The 20440-nt window shown below is 36.7% G+C and overlaps 1 protein-coding gene across 1 annotated transcript in view; it reads right to left on the bottom strand.

Moving 5' to 3' along the window:
* LOC136875610 (uncharacterized) overlaps positions 1 to 20440 on the bottom strand; it is an 82352-nt gene that overhangs the window by 36791 nt on the left and 25121 nt on the right. Inside the window, exons 3-4 of the mRNA XM_067149146.2 lie at positions 16765 to 16793; positions 4934 to 5033 (exon numbers count right to left, since the gene is read on the bottom strand). Coding sequence (XP_067005247.2) covers positions 4934 to 5033; positions 16765 to 16793 — 129 coding nt within the window. The remainder of the gene's footprint in view (positions 1 to 4933; positions 5034 to 16764; positions 16794 to 20440) is intronic.

Here is a 20440-nt window from a genome sequence, read left to right on the forward strand (position 1 = left end):
CAGGAATTCTAACAATATGGCACAGGATAAGTATTGAAATGGTGTATGGCTTTTAGTGCCTTGAGTGTCCAAGGACAAAGATAAGTATTGCCTTGGCATAACGGATAGTGAGAGAACTCGGTTATACAATGTGGATGAGTAACTGATAACTAAGCAAGAAATTGACATTGCCCTGAACAACATAGCAGTAGATACATCAACAGTTCTGATCACATTGTTGTCATAATCATTAAAGATGGTAATGCAGCAGAAATACCATATTTATGCGAATAATCCCCGCATAATTTTTAAAAAAACTGAAGCACGAAATTGGGGTGCGGGTTTTATTTGCATCAAGGTTGGCAAGTTTTCAGTGTTGGATGTATAGTTATGCTTTGCATAACCGCTGATGGAAGAAAACTGCCTCCCCCCCACCCCACATATCATTTTTAAACAGAAAACAGTTCAGACTTTTAATTTAAAACTGCAATTACATTTTTTAAAATAGTATTTTACAGAGTAATTTAAATTCAAAATTTCTCCATGTCACGATAAAATGCATCTTCCGGAATGTGCAGGAGTAGCTTTCTGCACTTTCTTTCACTTCTGTGTGTCGACAGTGTGTTTCATAGTTGAAGTTTGAGTTAAATCATAATTCTTTTGTAATCAGCATTTTAAGAAACACAACAATATCAGGTAACAGATAGTGTGCAGAGAAGCAGACTCCATGAACAATGGCAATGCTGACATTTGGCGAAAAAGCGTGGCTCAGAATTATAATCAATTCGTGTGCACCAAACAATACTGTCAATGCCAATGAAACTGCATTGTTTTTTATGTCTAGCCAAAACAGACGTTTTTAAAGGAGATGCAGTCACTGTACTATGTTGCGATGCAGACGGAAGCAAAAGACTTCCTCCCCTCATCATAGGAAAGCTCGATAAGCCACGATGTTTGAAGGGCGTCGGGTACTTTCAGTGCAAGTTCAAGGCATCTAAAAGTGCAAACAGTACAGTAATCCAAAATCTCAAGCACGTGCATAGGGGAGCCAGCATAATTTGTCCTCGTCTTTGAATCGTGTTTCTTATTTTCTTTCATTGTGTGAAGTTATGTTTGCCACTGAGATATCCAAGTGCATTATTTGAATACTGTAAATGCAACTTGTTGGATACATTTTGGAATTTTTTTCCATGGCATTTGAAAGGTTTAAACTGTGAATCAGTGCTAGTTGCATGCAGTAATGTGTCTTGAATATTTTGTGATGTGGCAAGAGTTGACATTTCTGAAGCACGAGTTGGCAGTTAATTCAAAATCAGATTTTTGCAACCCAAAGAGTTCGAATGAACAAGGTTTTACTGTATCGCAAAACTAACATCAGTGTTCGCCGGTGGGTCTTTTTTAAGTGTTTACATTTTACGAAAAGAATTATCCACCGTCAGTCGTGTTAATATCCGAGTAAAAAAGGACCGCATGTGAAAAGTGTTTTAGACATGCAGTGGGAAGAATTTGTAAGTACTTTAGGAGAGGATTCTAGTGATGCAAGAGACTATGAATCTTCCGATCTACAGGGAATTGAGCCTATTGCAAGTTCAGATTAATGAAATACCTAGGCCACTTGCTAATTTTCATGGCAAATATATTTTATAGCAGTGATAATGTATTTTTATCATCTCAAATATGTTCAGGCAAAGCAGCTAGATCTGTAAATTTTAACGTTAATATTTGCGTAAAGACCATGTGGACATCGCAGAGTGATATGAAATGTTTGTTTGTGCCTATGTTACTCTTTCGATGGAAGGAATTTTATTTCATTTCATTTTTTCAAAATAATCCTTCCTAAAATTAGGGTGCGTGGATTATTTAGGCAGCAGGGATCATTCGCATAAATATGGTAATAGCCATGATGGCTGCACATATCTGCACCTATCACAATCTGTTTGGTTATTTGCTGGGTGATCAAACAAGTCCTTGAGAGATGCCTGCATGCGTTTGTAGGCTTCAACTCTGATCAGAGGGGTTTTACCAAGGCACCACCTACACATACCAATACTGCAGTACTAGACACCATTTTACAAGTCAAAATGAAAAAGGCAAATGTGTTATCTTGCTGGTTATTAGGAAAGCATTTGATTATTGGAGTGAGAGGCACCATTCCAAAACAATTTGCAGACTTCTTCAAGCAATTCAGACTTCCAGAAACCTTCATCACTACTACTGCACTACATTTTTAGAAACCATGCACCATGCATATGGACTTAAACATTTGTTTCTTTCTTTTCTTCAATTATTTGATTTCTAAAATGAAAAGATTCATGCCTAGCCAAAATATGTACAGTATTCTTTGTGGCAGCCATAAAACGCAGTATGAAGAATATAAAATAAAATATACTTCACTTTCTCAGTATATTTCTTGATTAAACAGTTCCGTACAACTATGACTGAAATGACAAATGACAAACTCTTCACTGTAGCATTGTCGACTGTATGCTATTTTCTTTCTTAAATTAATTAGATATCTTTTAGTGTAACACACCTGTCTGGTGGTTCAGTATACGAAGCATCTGTTATGAGTGTCGGCTTTCTTCAGAATAATGGTATACAGAGAGGATAATCAAAGCAATGTCACTCTTCAAAGCTTTGCTATTTTGATGCACTGAATAATTGACATGTATGGAATGACTAGAGTTTCTGTTCATGTGAAAGGACAAATGAAGCATTCTCACAGCTTCAAAACAGTGATGTTGTTGTTTATAGGAATTGAGACAGTTGAGTGTGTGGGCACGGTGTTAAAAAAATATCTCTTTGTAGCCAACTCTATACCACAGTGATCCATGCTTCATTGCAGAGCAGCAAACCACCCCAATGAGAGGTGTCATGGTGTGGGGTGCCATTTCCTACAATCCTCACTCCCTACTGGTGATGATTGAAGGAACCCTGACAGTGCGATGATAATTTCAGGAAATTATGTGACCGTGTGTGCTTCACTTCCTGGAGCAGCTTGATAACCCCATTTTCCTGCAGGATAATGCTCAGCCTCACACAGTACAGGTATTTCTGGCCTACCTTGGTGATGTCAACATGCTTCCTTAGCCAGCAAGGTCTCCAAACCTCTCACTCACTGGTAAGATTTGGAACCATAAGTCTTATGGCAACGATGGGACAGGAAAGGAACAGGACTGGGAAGGAAGTGGCCGTGGCCTTAATTAAGGTACAGGCCCAGCATTTGCCTGGTGTAAAAATGGGAAACCACGGAAAACCATCTTCAGGGCTGCCGACAGTGGGTTTCGAACCTACTATCTCCCGAATACTGGATACTTGCCGCACTTAAGCGACTGCAGCTATTGAGCTCGGTCCTCATGAACACATCCAGCATCTGTATGCTTCCATGTCCAAGCAAATCGCCACCTGCCTCCATGCTATGGAAGTTTCAAGATCGTACTAAGTGAACCCTGCAAGTTTTTGTCACCCTTCAATTAATACTTGATGCGGTACAATATTTTGAAGTTTTCTATATATTACCATATCCAGTGCCTGCACCCACTTATGTGCTCCAGTGATGAATCCTTCATGGTACACAATTTTTTTTTTTTTTTTTTTTTTTTTTTTTTTTTTTTTTTTTTTTTTTTTTTTTGCAAATGAATGTATTTATTTACAAGATATTAGTTTCATTCATTAGGGAAAAAATGAATGTAATTATCAGCTCTATGACATATGGATATTTTCTTGTTATCAAAACAAACAAAAAACTTTAAATGAAATTGGCATTAATGAAGAAACCCTTGAAGATAGACTAAAATTCAGAACCTTAAATCACAAACACAAATGTTCTGTACGCCCACCCAACTAAATACAGGATGGACTGAACAACGTAAAAAGGAATACAGCGAGAGGATGAAGAGATACCTATATAGCATACTCAACATTTTTCAAGATACGATGGTTACTCCAAATAAAATGATGAGTGGCACGCTTTTTCAGAACAGTGTACAATAGTTCGCTTACATCCAGCAGAGTTGGCACCTTAAAACAAAAGTTGCATCTAGTCCGCTAAGTTTCTGAAGTGAGTGTGTGTTTGCTTCTGTACAACAGCATTGTGTCATCTATCTGTCCCATGATGACATTAGTGATTTTGTACAATTATCACCTCAGTGTGACATTGATCCATCTATTCTAATTTCCCAACACGGTCTCCATTGGTTAATAGAATTTTAGTGTCACAATTCAGTCTGTATCTCCAGATGCCCACTAGAAAATTAATTTGTCCATCTGCCAAAATAATATCAGCAGAGACTTCTCCATACTGGATCGTATTACTCAAATCATGCAAAAATTGACATTTACCAATTTCATTTTCCAATAATATGCCAAATGTTCAAATATCTTATCTTATCTTTCCACCTGAATTATCTGTTCATATTTTCCTTTCCTTATGAATGATGGCAAAATTAGTTTTATTGGTTTCAGAATAGATTATACTATAACTCCAAAGATATCGTATGTCCGCCATATCCTTGGACCTATAGTCTGAAATATGAAAGGGTCTCAATCTGTAACAATTTTTATAAAATTGTAAATCACGTAACTTCTTACTTTTTCAAATATTCCTCAAATAAGTAATACACTCCTATGAATAAGGAATCTGGATAAAATGTTCCTGAATTGCTATTTTGAAGTAAGGCATTACATTACTTTACACCTATATATCTTAGTTTCTTCTTGAAGAAAAGTATAATTTTCTGGGTTAAAGGTGTCTACTGCAAGTCTTGTATTGTACCAATGTACAGTATATCTCATTTCCTTTGCATAGGAAATCTATATTTAATGATATAGAGTCTATAGTGTAAATGTCTAAATAACTGTTCACAAGATTTAATCATACCTTGAAAATATTAATGAAGGAAAGTGATATTCGTAAGTAAGAAGCATTAACAGAGTGAAATATGTACATATTTACCATGCTGTAGCTTCATCTGATCCTCGTTTCAAATTTCCTTGTACAAGCTTCTTCATTTGCCGCTTCTTACTTTCATCCATGAGAAATGGTGATTGTTGTGCTACAAACAAGAGAGCTGATTAATTTACAGTGTAACAACAACCACATAAAAAATAAAAGGAAATGAGAAAGAAAAGAACATTACAGAATCAACAAACATAGAATAAAATAAATATATTTATAGTTGTAACAAAATGATATTTGCATTGTGTGATTTCTTTTTTAAAGAATTTTCAGATAGACTGAAATTTGGAGAGAGGATATTTATTTAACGTGAGATTAGAGAAGTTTTCAGAATCTGAAGGAGAAGTAGAACAGTGTCTAGGTGCATTCTATGAGCAAGGAAACCTAATAACAAAAATGTCATCAAAAGAACACAAGAATAACATTGTTTTCATTAATTTTCTTTTTAAGAGACAACAATATGCTTTACATAGCACTGACACAGATAGTTGTTATGGTCACAATGTGATAGGAAAGGGCTAGGAATGGGAAGGAAGCCACCGTGGCCTTAACACTAAGGTACAGCCACAACATCTGCCCGGTGTGAAAATGGAAACTACAGAAAACGATCTTCAGGGCTGCCAGTTGTAGGGTTCAAACCCACTATCTTGCAAATGCAAGCTGATGGCTATGAGCCCTGAATCATGCAGCCGCTTGCTTGCTATTTTCAGGAGAGTTATTAAGATGTTTGTAATGGAGAGGAATGCGCAAGTGACAAATGAAGTCACATATACCATGATAGGAACATGAATAAGAATACATATACGAGTATTTCTATGTCTCACTTGATTTGACACTTATTGAATCCCTTTTAATACATATACTGTGCCTTGGCTTCCTTCCCTTCTTTTGTATGTGTCCTGTGTTCTTATTCATTTACCACCTTCTTCATCTTTTTTTTTTCCCCTTACTTTTTCTTTAACTCTTCTGATTTCCTGTGTTTATCTGGCTTTCTTCTTTTTCTGCACTTCCAACATCAAGACTAAAGATCTGTCAAGATGACCTCTTAATGAGTGCTGAAGGCTTCTCTCTTGACGAAGCTGGGAAACAGAAATGAGCTTGTCGGGGGCTGAGAGAAAATTACAAGAATTGGAAGTGATAAGGAGAAAGTCTGTCTATTTGAAGATGGCAGTAGATGATGTGGAGATTGTCCTTGTTCTTTTGTGTTTTCATGTTAGTCTATGTCTGCTTTTGTATTGCTCCATCTTCCTATCATCATGTTTATCCTATATGATTTATATGATTTATTAATATGTTTGAATATCTGGGGTAAATATTAACAATTTCCAGGTGAAAATGATCACTATTGATGAAAGGGTGAAATCAGCAAGATTATCAGCCATCTACAAGGTGAAAACACAAAGTACGGGAAACTGCTCTATTCAGTAAAATTTAGAAGATATAATTAGAACTGAATAGCAGTAGAATCACTGAAGGGCTGATGATCAGAATGTTACTGATCGTGGTCTTAGCAGTGTATGTAGTGTATCTAAGGCATTTGATAGGGTAGATCATGGGAAACTACTGGCAAAAATGAGTGCAATTGGACTTGACAAAAGAGTGAATGAATGGGTGGCTATGTTCCTAGAAAATAGAACTCAGAGAATTAGAGTAGGTGAAGCTTTATCTATCCCTGTAATAATTAAGAGGGGAATTCCTCAAGGCAGTATTAATGAACCTTTATGTTTTCTTATATATATATATATATATCAATGATATGTGTAAAGAAGTGGAATCAGAGATTAGGATTTTTCCAGATGATGTTATTCTGTACAGAGTAATAAGTTACAAGATTGTGAGCAACTGCAAAATGACCTCGATAATGTTGTGAGATGGACAGTGGGTAATGGTATGATGATAAGCAGTGTTAAAAGTCAGGTTGTAAATTTCACAAATAGGAAAAGTCCTCTCAGTTTTAATTACTGCATTGATGGGGTGAAAGTTCCCTTTGGAGATCATTGTAAGTACCTAGGTGTTAATATAAGGAAAGATCTTCATTGGGGTAATCACATGTTGCAAAGTTTGGGCTGGGAAGACTTGGGAGAAAGGAGATGAGCTGCTTGACTAAGTGGTATGTTCCAAGCTGTCATTGGAGAGATGGCGTGGAATGACATCAGTAGATGAATAAGTTTGAGTGGTGTCTTTAAAAGTAGGAAAGATCACAATATGAAGATAAAATTGGAATTCAAGAGGACAAATTGGAGCAAATATTCATTTATAGGAAGGGGAGTTAGGGGTTGAAAAAACTTACCAAGGGAGATATTCAATAAATTTCCAATTTCTTTGCCATCATTTAAGAAAAGGCTAGGAAAACAACAGATAGGAAATCTGCCACCTGGGTGACTGCCCTAAATACAGATCAGGACTGATTGATTGATTGATTGATTGATTGATTGATTGATTGATTGATTGATTGATTGATTGATTGATTGATTGATTGATTGATTGATTGATTGATTGATTGATTGATTGCAATCAAATATACGTATTGTTGAAAGTAACTGTGGGTACAATGTGTAATATATACTGTACTGTAAGTTTCCAAATAAGATAATTAAAGACATGAGTTCCCTGTATCTATTTGCTCACTATCAAGCAAGAGAAGGAGAAGTACCACAGCAGTAACTCCCTCCGTGGATCAATGGTAGAGCATCGGCCTTTAACTCAGCCAGAGATCACCCAATAGAGATCGACTTTACTCTGCCATCTGGAAGAGTAAAATGGAACACCAAAGCTGACACACAGGCAGAATAAATGGCATCAAATGAACATGTTAGCTGAGGTAGGGATGCCATATCACCAACCTGGCACAATCTACTGATGGAATCACTGTACCTTAATCACTTTTATTGGCTTCACTTTCATCACAGACCATTGGCCTACCATCTTTGTCATCAATGGGTTTTTTCCTGTGCCATTTGTACTTTTCTGAACATGAAATCTTCTCTAAAGGAATTTTGATCTCCAGCAAATTATGGTGAAACTGGATGCAACTGAAACCAAATCACCATCATGCCATTCAGAACTCCTGAAGTTAGCTAAATTTTTCTTTTGTATTCAAAGTCATAATGCAAACACAGAGCAAATATTTTCATTGCTTAATTCACAGCAACCAGATCCAAAATAGACTATATTATAACAGACTTTAAATTCAGAAGCCGGCCCCATGCTGTAGGGGTAGCATGCCTGCCTCTTACCCGGAGGCCCCGGGTTCGTTTTTTACGATGACTTCTGCATCCTGAATCAGAATCCGATGTTTAATTTTCCCCATCACAACACATTTTCTCAAAAATCATATTATACATTTATTTCATCACATGCACCAATGCACTTCTTATGCTGTTAGGAAGAATGTTGCTTTAATTTAGATTTCCATATTCTTTAATTTATTTTATTATTTTATTAATTTGATGTCCTCCAGCCATCTCGTAGTCTTGTATCATCACACTCGGAGTGTAGAGCCAGAAACTACGTACAACATAGCTGACAACACGTGGTTTTGGCTGAGTGGCATCATTCTCTCGTTGTGCTTCATCCACGACAGTCTGAGGTGTGTTTCACTTGCTAGTGAAAAGAGATTTTTGTCTTCATAAGCCTTCTATATGTGAGTGACGTACTGTGTTAATATTTTTATTGAACTTACATCTATCAACATGCCGTGACGTGGCTGCAAGAACAATCCAGATATATTCTGCTATATATGTGGAAGTTTCGTGCCAATGAGACAGCATGCAATATAACCAACTTCGTGAGAAAGGCCTACTATGCCTACTTTGGCTTGAAACTTGGACCAAGACAAGCCGTGGGCACCACATAAGGCTTGTAGAACCTGTACAGAACAGTTACGGCAATGGGTGAATGATAAGCGAACTGCGTTGCCATCCGGTATTCCAATGGTGTGGCAAGAACCCCCAGACCACAGTACTCACTGCTACTTCTGTTCTGTTCTGTGAATGTGAAGGGATTTAACAGCAGCAACAAAGGTAACGTTGTGTATCCAAGCAATATTCGATCTGCAATTTTACTCGTTCCTCATGGCCCTGATACACCAGTACCACAGCGTCCAGAGCATTTACAGGATTCTCCCTCTTCTGAATCTGATGCAGAAATGGTGGGCACTAACTCTGACTGTGATTTCTCCCCTAAATGTGTTGAAAAAGAACCGAGACTGTTCGAGCAAAGTGCATTAAATGACTTTGTTTGAGATCTTGGCCTTACAAAGGAATCTGCCAAGTTACTGGGCTCTAGACTTTGTGAAAGGAACATATTGGCACCAGGGATGACGTACTATTGGTACAGATATCATGAACAAGAATTTACACCCTTCTTTTCTGAAGAGGGAGCCTTGGTTTACTGCAACAACATTCCGGAGGTTATCTTAAAACTAGGAGCACCACAGTATGACTCTCTTGTCTGGAGACTTTTCATTGATGCCTCCAAGCATAGTTAAAAGTACGTCCTTCTTCACAATGAAAACAAACTTGCATCCATTCCCGTTGCTCATTCAGTTATTATGTGAGAAACATATTGAAATCTCGAAATGTTGTTGTGTAAACTGAAGTACCAGGAACATAAGTGGCAAGTGTGTGGTGATTTCAAAGTGATAGATATTCTGTTAGGATTACAAGGTTACACAAAGCACCCCTGCTTTCTGTGTGAGTGAGAAAGTCGAGCAAGGTTACATCACTGGACTCAAAAAGAATGGCCATGTAGACAATGGATTGTAGGGTCAACAAAGATAAAATAAGAAACTCTTGTTCACAAGAGCAAAATACTGTTACCTCTGCTTCATATCAAACTAGGGCTTATGAAGCAATTTGTTAAGGCCGTAAGCAATGAAAGTGAATGCTTTCAGTACCTATGTCATCGATTCCCGGGCATCAGTAATCCTAAAATCAAGGAGGGTATATTCACAGGCCCAGATATCAGAAAACTTCTTTCTGATGCTAATTTTGAAGATGCTATGTGCGCTGCTGAGTGATCTGCATGGACAGTATTCCAGAATGTGATCAAAAACTTTCTTGGAAACACAAAGGTTTCAGACTAAAAACAAATGGTGGATAGATTGCTTGTTTCTTTCCAAGATTTAGGCTGAAAAATGAGCTTGAAAGTGCACATGTTACATTTACATCTGGACTATTTCCCTGAGAACCTAGGAATGCTGAGCAAAGAACAAGGAGAAAGATTCCATCAGGATCTATAGGAAATGGAACGCAGACATCAAGGAAAATAGAACAATAACATGCTGGCAGATTACTGCTGGTTACTAAAAAAAGAAGGTCCAACTACTCCTCACACAACAAAAAGCAAGGTGAAGATGTTCCTACACTAAGGTAGGACATTATAAAATTGAAACCGTAGACTTACCATTCTCAGTACGTTATGAGGCTTAATGAGTGGTAAATTTTGGTCCATTTGGCTGTGTTTTTCTACAGATCTGTTAACACAATACACTACATATCTTTATATTATGTTCATAAGTATACCAGTGTAAGATAGGAGTGTTCAGATAGGTGAAAATAATAAGAAGCGTTCTATACATGTGATAATAATAATCTTGCATGTGCGTATGCTGCATATTGTTCATAAGTATACCAGTGTAAGATAGAAGTGTTCATATAGGTGAAAATAATAAGAAGAGTTCTGTACATGTGATAATAGTAATCTTGCATGTGCGTATGCTGCATATTTATCAAATTTTCATTTTGAATTTGCACAAAAACCTGATGTGATAGGGGAAAACTGACTTCAGTTCCGGAATCAGCATGCCCAAATTATAAGAGATACTATGTAAACTTCATGCAATGTTTGAATTCGCTGGTCAGTGTTATCTTATCACATAATTCTGAATCAGCGTCAGCGCTACCCTTTCCCGGTGTGTACACTCCAAAGACATCAATCTGGCTATTATCTTTAGAGATGAGCCTTACACCTAGAATGTCATGTTTATCATTTTTAACTTTTTCATAGCTTACAAATTCTTCTTTCACCAGAATAAATACTCCCCCTCCTACCATTTCTATCCTATCTCTACAATACACACTCCAGTTCCATGAGAAAATTTCTGCATCCATTATATCATTTCTCAGCCATGATTCAACTCCTATTACAATATCTGGTAGGTATATATCTATTAAATTACTTAATTCTATTCCTTTCTTTATAATAATTCTACAGTTCAGCACTAACATTTTTGTGTCATCCCTACTTGATTCCCTGTTCCCTGTACCCTTATCACCACTCACTAGGCCACCCTGTTTCCCTGAATGTACCTCCCTATAAGCCTTCTAAACAAATTTCCTAACTTGCATGTACCACTGCAGTTTAAGTGAAGGCCATCTGAGCTCAGATCCCTATCTCGTACCCACCCATTAGGATCTAGAAATCTCACTCCCAGTTTCCCACATACCCACTCCATAGTCTCATTTAAATCCCCAATCATCTTCCAGTCAGTATCCCTCCTACACAATATTCCACTGATAACAATCTCCGCTTCCTTAAACTTCACCCATGCTCCATTCGCCAGATCCCACACATCCCCAACTATGTTTGTATAGTACCTGCACCTTTTAGCGATACATGGACACCCTAGTGCTGAATCGGTCGACCTCGGGTATCTTCGAGATTCGTACTGGCCACCTTTAAAACACAAACTATGAATCACTTATGCATCGCTGTGCGACATCTGGCGTACACTTTACGTACTAGTACTGCTGTTGTTTACACAGCAAATCCAAACTATAAAATTCATGCTAAGAACAAGATTCGCATCGAGAAATGTTATATAATGTGTGTATAACACAGTTGTTGGTTTTAGATAATAAAGGTTTAGAAAATTCATATTGATCGATCATATTATTGATTCAATTCAGATTTCATTTCCATTCAGTTGGTAGTATTACCAGAATTGGGAGAGCTCCCTCCTTACACCTCACCCCCATACAAAGAAATATCACTTAAAGGTGCGCAGACTCTACTTATACCTGCTTGTCTTACAATTAGTAAACTCTTGAATTTCTTTTCTAAAATTTTAGTTTGTTTTCTTTTTAAATTGTGCTTATCCGAGGGATTGCTGGACTCCTCATTGAGAAAAAGGATGTAGTAGCTCTGAGGATCTAGATGTCAGTAAAGTTTGTCTTCCTGGACATGTATTAAACTAGTTACTTCAAGTTCTATAAATTTTAACATTCAAGAAATAACTACAGTTATATTTTAGTAGAAAGTATTATCAAGTGACCTCTCTTCAAGTCTCATCATTCATAACATTGCTTCTTCATCTTCCCAACCCTTTTGGGCTCTGGTCTAGCCTTTTGTGGAGACTTTCTTCTGCTGGTTGTGTGTTATGTTCCAGCTTGCTGCAGTTACTACGCCATCATGGGCGATACATCACTGTCTCACTTTTCCAGTTAGTTCACTAGATAGGTGAGGTGGAATGAAAGTTACTAGATAGCTATTATTAGACTGTAAGTTGGTGCTAGGTGGTGCTGGCAGTGGCTGGTGTCGATGGCCCTACACCGATGTCAGCGAAATCAGAGGTCAAGGTGGAATACTTCGATGCATAAGAGACGTTCCGGTTGAGAACGGCATCAAGATGTCAGTGTTTATCATGTGCTCCTTCCTCTCCAAAATTTTTAGTTCTTTTTATTGAGCCCTGGTTCAATTTTAAGCGGGCGAGGATGTGACATGCGCTGTGAGAGTTTATATATTTGGCCTTTTTCATGTAAATTTTGGATAATTTAAAATTGTATTAAATGTTATCATCAAAATTTGTGGGACATCCTGAACTGCACACGTCAGTTTTTCTGGAGCTTGCACAAGATACGAGCTTCGAGAAGTTTTCAAGGACAAGACAAAAAGCATCAATTTAAAAATTTTAATATGATTGGTTTAAATTAATCGAAATGTAACTCCTGTGCAGTCATTGGTCATTAATTTTGCTGTGTCATTTCTTGTTACTCCATCCAGCGTGGGCTACCTTCGGAAAGCGCGTTGCAGGGTGGGTTGATTCTGTCTTCAGCATCATTTAGAGTGGACGTGTTGTCCAGGAGCTGTGTGTTTCATGGTTCCATGGTTCCTGGGCTAAACAAATCAAGATTTCCTAATGTAACTTTATTTTATTTTATTTCATGTTTTAGTTTGTCACAGGAGTTTACCCATCAATCTTTCTATCAAAAATCAATTGTAATTTATGATGGTGTAAATACGTTTTACATCCATCTTCATGTTGGCACAATGCAAGCTTTTTCTAACAGTTCTGTAACTTTTAATTTTTCATTAAGATTGACCTCACCTAATTCTGATTAAATTTAAAATGTTTTCCTTTGATCTGTATTTTTATTTCTTTGGTGAAGTTGGTTGCTTCAAATGTTCAACTTAAAATTTTCTTTGATGCAATTCCATTTCATCAGGTTTTGTATTTCTTTTTTGTCTTTGTGCTAACAGTAGTGCTCCTTACTTCCTTTTCTTTAATGTTTTTATAATAAATAGGTACTAACTAAATTATTCTTTGGTCGAAGGTTCGGCCATAAAAATCCTCCGACCCATACCTCGTAGGGTTCCTCCCACTGTCCACATCCTGCTGTTAGTTTCCATGTATTTTACCTTAATTTAGATTTTATGATATGTTTTTAATGATTCTAAATTGTATTTAATGTTACAAATGTTTTTTATTTTATAATTGTTTTATTAAGCCCAAAGTCTCCACAACATTTACTATCCTTTCCACTTCCTTGACATCATTGTTCCCCTCCCCGTGAAACTTGGCTGTTTGTGATTTCAGCAGAAAGATTTCCTTTTATGCTGAGAAAATTTTCACAATGTTCCTTCCATCTGTCTAGTGATTCCCTGGAATTTTCATGAGTTCATGTGATTTATCTAAAACACTATTCAGTTCCTTTTTTTTTTTCCTTACTTTCTTTCTTTATTACTCTTCAGAAGAGTTTCACTGCTGCATGACCAAGCATTTCCAGGTTATTACAGAAATCTTCCCATGACTCGTTCTTTGGTTAATTTCTTTGTCAGATCCAGTAGGTTGATGATGTAGTTGCCCGAGTATTTGAAGTAATTTATTTACTCCTTCTATTTGATGACTGTTGATATACAGACTTGCATCTCGGTACTGCTCATGACTGAAGACCATAAAATTTGTTTTTGATGAATTAAAGTTTAAACTCATCTTCGATCCTGCTTGTTTTACTCAGTTCAGTAAGTGCTGGAGATCCACAATTTCATAGATATCGTCAGCTTATCTAATTATACTTTCATTCAGCTTCTCCCTTGCAGTTGAACACAATGGGCAATGAGGTTTCTCCACCACTTCAGTCCCCCACCTTGTTCCATGTTACAACGGTGAACTTAAAATCATTTGCTGCCAGGTATTCTAGGGGTGGCCTCTGGTTTGCCTGGTTCCTGGTAGTGCCCAATGCATGGCCACTTGGAGCATATGAAGGATATGACCAGCTAATTGGAATTGATGGCAATCTAAGCAAGTCACTGTGATGTAGCACTTCTTCATTTATACCGTAGTCCCAGGATTTGTTGCAAGCAATGGCCAAGGAAAACATAATCCTCTTAGTGATACTGGTCAACATATTCCATGTTTTGCTTGCATAGATTGCAATGGGGAGGATGATAGTAGAATACAGATGTATACAATGAAAGAAGTATCATTCATATGATTTTAAACAATGGACATTTAGAAATTTTTCATTAACCTATTTTCATTCTGAACTCTTTCGCTGCGGAAGTCGACTTCTGTCGACTTGCTTCCCTATAGCATTCGCTGCGGTAATTGACTTTTGTCAACTTGGTAATTTCCTGCTATATTTTCTGTGCGTTTCTTTAATAAAGGCGCATTTAATAACACAAACATCTATAGTCATGTATTGACTATGTACTAAGCATTGTTTGAAAACGCTGCCGCCTATACTGGACCTATGCTTGTTATCTTTCGCCCGCCAACTTTCCTGTCAGCTGTCTGGCCGATAGCAGGCTTCACTCAGCAGCTATGAGCGCGCGTAACATTAGGAATGACAGTGAAGCAATCTTCAATCTTTTAGTGGCCGATTCTGATTCAGACTGTTCAGTAAATTTGGACAACGAAACAAGTGATGAAGTGCATAGTGATTGTTCGGAAGATAGTGCCAACGGACTGGCGGGATATTAGTGATGGCATTGAAACTGCACTAATGAATGGAAGAATATTGTACAATAAGTTTCAAAAAAAGGCAATTAATACTCCTGACTTCAGAAATTCGTCCTAATGGGACTTCTATGAGAGTATCAGCGCAGTTTGCCGGCGAAACGAGGAAGACTTTCTGGTTACATACCGTACCTCAAGCGCGCCTCACGGAGAGGCACTTTCTTTTGGAGCACCAGGACAAGAGTCACAAACCTAATTGTGTTGTTTGTTCCATATTACCAGCAAAAAGTTCAAAGAAAGGAAAGGGACTGTGCAAAAGAAAACAGATAGAATTTTTTTGTATGACTAGCCCAGGACAGCATGCAATGTGTCCAGTTCCAAGTTCGGAGATGCATCACAGTAATGTGTGTTTCAAGGTCAAATGTCACTGCTAAACTGCCGAAGTTGAGTTAAAAATGGTGCAATGGTTTTTTATGTGTCACTCTCCTTTAAAAAATACATTTTCAGTTCATTTGGAAAATACAAAAAAAAATTACATTTTTCTGTAAGTGTTCTATTTCAAAATAGCGCTGCAAAAGAGTTAAAGTGAATTATATGATAAAAATATTCAGGTAAAATTTGACCAGAAAGAGTGGCTCACTCAGGTAAAGCATGGGTCACATGAAGTACCCAAGGGGACTTCCTCTCTTTAGACTGCATGAAAGTGAGGATCATACACGACAGATTAATTTATAATGAAAGTGGTGATGACATATTAATCTTGTAAATGAAATATAATAAAGATCAGAAAAGAAAGATTTTTCCAAAGAGAGGCCAGATTTTTAAAAAAATGCTGGACCGTAATGGGTTAAAGGTTCAGTGTACTGCTCTACACAAATCCATACCGTGTATACTTAATTAGAGAATAGTCCCACTTTTGAGTCTGTTTTTAAGTCCTTTGATTCTACTGCCAAATTTTAAGGCCATGAAGACACTTGGACAGATGGAAGATAAAGGCTTCCTCTCTCCATAACTTCAGCACTCAGCAAGGAAAGAATCATTAGCTGTTTGTCTGGCTGCCTTTGCCCCCAGGAATTAAGCTGTAACTCATGTTTGGTGAAGGCTAGGCTGAGTGAACCGTAGGAAATATTTTTTTCTAAATTTTTCTACTTCCTGATGGGGAGTCAAACCCATGTCCTTTCCAGGTGAATTGAGCCTGCCATTAACCACCTTGGCTAGGTAGCCCCTTTCATTCTATTGTATTCCCAAATGTGCAGTATCTCTTTTAGCCTCACAGGAGCAAATTATATGATGGGCAGTCTTCTTCTGGCTCAATCCACCATCTAGGCTTCATTTTTCTGTCTTCTCCTCAAATAAATAAGAGTACCTAGTAAGATGTTTACAAGGTTTATTTAAAGAAGATGAAAACTGAAATTAGGTAATATTTGGTTACAGCAACTTAGAATACACAAGTAACAAAACTGCTAAGAAACACATGTTGATGGAAGGATTACCATTATTTTAGAATGACCTATTAAGAGAAGTCTATTATAGATTTCAACCAGAAAAAGAAATACCATTGATATTGCCATTAGAGAAGAGCTTGTGTGCAAATCAAAATTATCAGAGAATTAAATCAACATATAAGTACTGTGATATTTTACATTACCTATTTCCTGTAATCGCCTCTGTTCAGCCCTAAAATGAAATATTAAAATTTTATATAACAACCTTCTCAACACACACACAATTCTATATCATAATTGTTTAAGAGGGCAATGGGTATTAGAGTTAGAATTTCCATACAGTATGGCATACCATGCTTTTTTTTTACTTGTACCAAATTGCTAAAATATATTTTCAAAAATAGTAGTTAATACAAATGTTTTAGTACAAGAGACTTCAACTGTCTTGAAAACCAAAATTTTAATGTTAATTTCCAGAGCCAGAAAACTGATTTGTAAGTTTATAACTGTTTTGTCTGTGCATAAGTTCTCCAACTGAATTGTCATCCTACACAACAGTTTTAATCCTATTGCCTTCATATTTTTCACACATATGCATTCATCTTTCTTTTAATAAAATTGTTGTTATAAAAATGAGGATTGCCCTGAAACCACAAATAATACAAACATTTTATCATTTAACTTCTCTAACCTATACAAATAAGTTTCTAGATAATAAATTAAAAATTGTTACACTTCAGACACTGGATCAGATTTTTTAAATTACATGGATATTTACTCAGTATATGCAAATAATTTCAAGTTTTCTTCGTTAGCACCTAATTAATTTACTCCTAAATTTTCCTGTAAATTTAAATTTCTATTTTGAACAAAACTGAGGAAAACTGTTCCCAAATAGTTGAAATTACTCCAGTAAGATACGGTACTTTTATTTTTAAAATATAGGAGCAAAGTTGGTATAATTTCTTGTGATAAATGGGGTGTGACTTAGATTTCAAAGGAAGTAACTATGGCCTGTGTGGTAAGAGATGAGGGAAAACATGAAAAATCAATTCTAGGATGAATGAGAGCTGTATAAACAAATTGATTAAAAGTATCTGGTCACCTACTTGAAATTGTCCTCCAAGTGTTCTTTAGATATACAGCCCAGCATTGGACATTAATATGGGGTACCAGTAGCTTATCCTCGGCCTTTGGTACAGTAGTGTGCAAATTAATCCAAACACTGTCGTTTCTGAAACACTTTTTTTTTTTTTTTTAATTGGAAAAATCATGCATTCCCACTAAATACTCTTACTACTTTCAAGTGAATTGCAGTGTAGATGTTAGTGTGCATTGCTGTTAACATTATTAGATATTTCTGGATGTTCTTTATAACAGTCATAGCACTAAACAACATTGAACCTTCATACTTTTTGCAGCAGCAGTAGAGGTTTCAGTGATATCTAGCCTCTAGTTTACACATACAGAGGGGTGTCCAGATACTTCTGATAAGATAATTTATAATGTATTAACCCATAACTCTTCTAGTTGTCCTCATATATCTGAGTGCACTGCATTCCAAACCTCATACCAGGATTTAAATCAACCATGGCAGAGACAAGCATAAAAACTGGAAAGCAGGAGGAGCTTCATAATATTTGTTTATTTTGGTGGTTAACATTGCAGTCATCATCTCCTACTAAATGAGTAGATGAATTTTTCTGAACTAATGGCATATTTTTTGTTTGTTGGCAATTACATTTATGGTCATATTACAGCACTGTTATGTGACCTTACATGGCCTTCTTAATGGTATTTAAAAAGGTATAAGAAGTTACTGAAGTACATTAAACATCCTTTTGCTTCTTTCAAGAAATCCTCAGTAATGAGACAATTAAAAAAAGATTGTCTCATATCTTTTTTCAAGAACTGCAATAGCTTATCTTATGGCATATTATCTGAGATATTCTTGCACTTCATGAATGATACATCAAATTTTCATATAGTTACTACCATTAGTTTGTATGCAGTGAGCAAGATGCTGTACCCTAACCTCATAAAATTTCTTATTGTGATTTTGGAGATAAGCACGAACACCTTCTTTAAGTTCTTTGTTGTAAGTAAAATGATGATTAATTGCATTTTTCAATAGATCAAAAAATAATAATCTGAAGGTACCATGTCTGGAATATATGCAGTATGAGAAGAACAGTCTAGCCAAGTCTCTCATTGCTTCTCTTGTGTGGAGATTGATAATAATAAGCCTTATATTGTTGTGAAAAAGTAGGATATCATCCCTCTTTCTTTTCAGGCTGAACTCTGCGAATGTGCCCTTTCATATTCTTCAATACTTCCACACACCACTCTGAGCTAATCATACCACCTCTCTCCATAAATTCACAAGCAACCCTTCCATCTTTGTCCCAGAACACTATTTCCATGACCTTAAATACAGAAGGCAAACTCTTGAATTTCTCATTATGCAATGAAGTCTTAGAGTGCCATTCCATGGAATATCTCTTCATCTCTGGGTTGTAATGATGGATCCATGTTTCATCTCCTATCATCAGTGTAACAGAAAATTTACCCCCTCCTTTGAGAACTGTTCCAGAAGTTTAAAACATGCCTTTCAAGAGCCTCGTTATTCTTAACAGTCAATATTTGCAGGATGCACTGGGAGCAAACCTTTCTGTAATCAAGTTCGTTGCAATTATATTGATCAAAATCCTCTATGTCACAGAGTTCATATGGTGTAATCCAGCAGTCTTCTTAGACGAGCACGTAAATTTGACTCTTGAGCCTTGATGTCTTCCATCATTTCAATTGCTGCAATTTAAGAATCTCATATTTGTTCTGTATTGACTTTACAGTAAAGAAAATAATATAATTAGTCTACCTTCGTCAATACATTAAATGTTACCTAAAAACTTGTTAATGGTACATGTTTCGGTCCTACTGGGACTTATTCAGCCTTGAAAAAGAAATATAAAGTTTGTAGAAATATTCTAGAAAAAACACCACAGTAGAAAGAAGGCCCAATAGGGCCGAAACATGTACCATTAATGTGTCTTTAGTTAACATTTAATGTAATTGACTAAGGTGGACTAATTACATAATTTTCCTTATTGCAGTTGCTAGCTGATTGCTGTGGGATCAGTCAACAAGGGTTATTTCCCTGGTTCATTCAGACTGTACTAACAGTATTGTCGTCATGCATATTTTTAAATCATGTGTAGATCTAAGTGGGACTTATTCCTCCTACTGTAAGGAATTCAATTATGACTCTTTGTTTGAATGGTTATCTGATACATTCAACATTTTGAACTACTACTGTGTAGTTCTTGGGACATCTTATATTGCTACTGGGTATGGTGAGGCTAGAAATATCTAGATTTATATTTATTTTTATATCATGTGGCTATTTCTAGCCTGGTGCAGCCCTTGTAAGGCAGACCCTCCGATGAGGGTGGGCAGAATCTGCTATGTATAGGAAACAGTATATTATTGTATTGGAGGGTAGTGTTGTGTGTGGTGTATGAATTGCAGGGATGTTGGAGACAGCACAAACACCCAGTCCCAGAGCAATGGGAATTAACCATTTAAGGTTAAAATGTCCAACCCAGCCAGGAAATGAACCCAGGACTCTCTGAACTGAACCAAAGAGCTCTATGCTGACAATTCAGCCAAGAAACTGGACAAGACATCTAGTTATATCTAGTTTACATAACAACATGATGGAGTGCCAGGTATGAAAGCAAAAAATTAGGAATGGTCATTCTCACTTATGTTCCATTACTATCCCATTTTTGTGCACCTCCCTGGAAGTACTTGCTTTGTACTATAGCTGAGAGTTATATCCACTCCTGAAGATTTATTTTGTGTTCTAGGATTGAAATA

Source organism: Anabrus simplex, chromosome 6 (assembly GCF_040414725.1).
Source record: "Anabrus simplex isolate iqAnaSimp1 chromosome 6, ASM4041472v1, whole genome shotgun sequence".
Lineage (NCBI taxonomy): Eukaryota > Metazoa > Arthropoda > Insecta > Orthoptera > Tettigoniidae > Anabrus > Anabrus simplex.